Genomic DNA, 804 nt, shown 5'->3' with positions numbered 1-804 from the left:
ACCTGGAGCCCACTGTGATCGGTGAGTGCTGGAGTTTGCACGGCCTGGGGTGCCCCCCTGGGTGGGCAGCAAGCGGCTGGTGCTCGTGGTCTGCTGGCAGTATCCTGCACCGGGTTCAACCTGAGGGCCCTCCTTTCCCCAGGAAGAGCCACAAACCTGAGCACCAGCTTTTGTTCCTGAAATGTCCTGGCGGCAGCGGTGCTGCTAGTCTCTGCTACCACATGTGCACTGAGAGAAACCAGCCCAGCCGGCACGGCAGCTCCTGCTGTGCCGCTGCACGCTGTGGACAGGCAGCTCTGATGGGTGGGAGAAGCTGAGCTTCTCCTGCGCAGGGAGGTGGCAGCCACCTCCTTCTGCCAGAGAAACCTGATGCTGGTGGTGGCCCTGCTGACGTGTGCGTCCTTGGCCATGTCCCCGGCAGGCGGAGCTGGGAGGAGAGGGCGGGATGGGTGCTCGCACCCACTCGGCTGCTTGGCGGCCCGCTCAAACCAACAGCCTGCGCCAGGCTCAACCCTCCCCTGCTCTCTCCTAGACGAGGTTCGGGCTGGAATCTACCGCCAGCTCTTCCACCCCGAGCAGCTGATCACGGGCAAGGAGGATGCTGCAAACAACTACGCCCGCGGGCACTACACCATCGGCAAAGAGATCATCGACCAAGTGCTGGACGGATCCGGAAAGCTGGTAGGTGACCACAAAGGGGGGACCTGTCCCCTGGGCTGGGCTCCAGCATCCTGCTGCGGGTGGGAGCATGGGGTGAGCCCCGCTGTGCCCTGGGAGGGATCTGTGGCTGCATAACAGCAAGAT

The 804-nt window shown here is 63.8% G+C and overlaps 1 protein-coding gene across 1 annotated transcript in view; it reads left to right on the top strand.

Annotated features, from left to right (window-relative positions):
- Positions 1 to 5: 5 nt before the first annotated feature.
- LOC103917691 (tubulin alpha chain) overlaps positions 6 to 804 on the top strand; it is a gene marked incomplete at its 5' end in the record, with an annotated part of 2,388 nt that continues 1,589 nt past the window's right edge. Inside the window, 2 exons of the mRNA XM_009324875.1 lie at positions 6 to 21; positions 533 to 668. Coding sequence (XP_009323150.1) covers positions 6 to 21; positions 533 to 668 — 152 coding nt within the window. The remainder of the gene's footprint in view (positions 22 to 532; positions 669 to 804) is intronic.

This window comes from Pygoscelis adeliae, unplaced genomic scaffold, assembly GCF_000699105.1.
Source record: "Pygoscelis adeliae isolate BGI_AS28 unplaced genomic scaffold, ASM69910v1 Scaffold346, whole genome shotgun sequence".
NCBI lineage: Eukaryota > Metazoa > Chordata > Aves > Sphenisciformes > Spheniscidae > Pygoscelis > Pygoscelis adeliae.
Note: the sequence above shows the minus strand (reverse complement) of the source record. Positions and strands in the feature narration are given on the sequence as shown.